General features: G+C 42.6%; 1 protein-coding gene across 1 annotated transcript in view; it reads right to left on the bottom strand.

Annotated features, from left to right (window-relative positions):
• LOC115180806 (NT-3 growth factor receptor-like) overlaps positions 1 to 2,428 on the bottom strand; it is a gene marked incomplete at its 5' end in the record, with an annotated part of 22,884 nt that extends 20,456 nt beyond the window's left edge. The window contains one exon of the mRNA XM_029742956.1: positions 2,287 to 2,428. Within this exon, the coding sequence (XP_029598816.1) occupies positions 2,287 to 2,428 (142 nt within the window). The remainder of the gene's footprint in view (positions 1 to 2,286) is intronic.
• Positions 2,429 to 2,500: the final 72 nt, after the last annotated feature.

The following is a 2,500-nucleotide window of genomic DNA, read 5'->3' as shown; positions in this document are numbered from 1 at the left end:
GATAGCTAGGTGGAACAACCACATATCACATGATAGCTAGGTGGAACAATCACATATCACATATCACATGATAGCTAGGTGGGACGACCACATATCACATGATAGCTAGGTGGAACAACCACATATCACATGATAGCTAGGTGGAACAATCACATATCACATGATAGCTAGGTGGAACAACCACATATCACATGATAGCTAGGTGGAACAATCACATATCACATGATAGCTAGGTGGAACAACCACATATCACATGATAGCTAGGTGGAACAATCACATATCACATGATAGCTAGGTGGAACAATCACATATCACATGATAGCTAGGTGGAACAACCACATACCACATGATAGCTAGGTGGAACAACCACATATCACATGATAGCTAGGTGGAACAATCACATATCACATGATAGCTAGGTGGAACAATCACATATCACATACCACATGATAGCTAGGTGGAACAATCACATATCACATGATAGCTAGGTGGAACAATCACATATCACATACCACATGATAGCTAGGTGGAACAACCACATATCACATGATAGCTAGGTGGAACAACCACATATCACATGATAGCTAGGTGGAACAACCACATATCACATGATAGCTAGGTGGAACAATCGCATATCACATGATAGCTAGGTGGAACAATCACATATCACATACCACATGATAGCTAGGTGGAACAATCACATATCACATGATAGCTAGGTGGAACAATCACATATCACATACCACATGATAGCTAGGTGGAACAACCACATATCACATGATAGCTAGGTGGAACAACCACATATCACATGATAGCTAGGTGGAACAATAACATATCACATGATAGCTAGGTGGAACAACCACATATCACATGATAGCTAGGTGGAACAATCACATATCACATGATAGCTAGGTGGAAGAATCACATATCACATGATAGCTAGGTGGAACAACCACATATCACATGATAGCTAGGTGGAACAATCACATATGACATGATAGCTAGGTGGAACAATCACATATCACATACCACATGATAGCTAGGTGTAACAATCACATATCACATGATAGCTAGTTGGAACAATCACATATCACATACCACATGATAGCTAGGTGGAACAACCACATATCACATGATAGCTAGGTGGAACAACCACATACCACATGATAGCTAGGTGGAACAACCACATACCACATGATAGCTAGGTGGAACAACCACATACCACATGATAGCTAGGTGGAACCACCACATACCACATGATAGCTAGGTGGAACAACCACATATCACATGATAGCTAGGTGGAACCACCACATATCACATGATAGCTAGGTGGAACAACCACATATCACATGATAGCTAGGTGGAACAATCACATATCACATGATAGCTAGGTGGAACAACCACATATCACATGATAGCTAGGTGGAACAACCACATATCACATGATAGCTAGGTGGAACAATCACATACCACATGATAGCTAGGTGGAACAATTACATATCACATATCACATGATAGCTAGGTGGAACAACCACATATCACATGATAGCTAGGTGGGACGACCACATACCACATGATAGCTAGGTGGAACAACCACATATCACATGATAGCTAGGTGGAACCATCACATATCACATGATAGGTAGGTGGAACAATCACATATCACATGATAGCTAGGTGGAACAATCACATATCACATGATAGCTAGGTGGAACAACCACATATCACATGATAGCTAGGTGGAACAACCACATATCACATGATAGCTAGGTGGAACAATCACATATCACATGATAGCTAGGTGGAACAACCACATATCACATGATAGCTAGGTGGAACAATCACATATCACATGATAGCTAGGTGGAAGAATCACATATCACATGATAGCTAGGTGGAACAATCACATATCACATGATAGCTAGGTGGAACAATCACATATCACATGATAGCTAGGTGGAACAACCACATATCACATGATAGCTAGGTGGAACAATCACATATCACATGATAGCTAGGTGGAACAATCACGTATCACATATAGTATCTGGATAGTTCTGTGCTCTGTGGGGCCCTGGTTATAAATAGTGCATTATATAGGGAATATAGAGCCACTGGGGTGCATACCATACTGTATATAACCAGACTGTTATCATTCCCAACAACTTCTCTGCTATGCTGTTCACACACACACACACACACACACACACACACACACACACACACACACACACACACACACACACACACACACACACACACACACACCAGCGGGTTGAAACCTACACTGTACAGCCAGCTGGATGGAAGCGGTGGTCATTCCCACCAGGTTCTCTGCTATGCAGCTGAGCAGGAAGCCGTTGTCGTCGCGACTTACGTTGACTAGCGTCAGGTTAATGGAGTGGATGTTAGGCCAGTAGACGTTAGACTGGAGAGACGGAGAGGAGAGGACAGGAGAGGAGAGGAGAGGAGAGGAGAGGAGAGGAGAGAGAGGAGAGGA

Source organism: Salmo trutta, unplaced genomic scaffold (genome assembly GCF_901001165.1).
Source record: "Salmo trutta unplaced genomic scaffold, fSalTru1.1, whole genome shotgun sequence".
In the NCBI taxonomy this organism is placed as follows: domain Eukaryota; kingdom Metazoa; phylum Chordata; class Actinopteri; order Salmoniformes; family Salmonidae; genus Salmo; species Salmo trutta.
The sequence above is the reverse complement of the archived record's forward strand: the minus strand, read 5'-3'. Positions and strand labels throughout refer to the sequence as shown.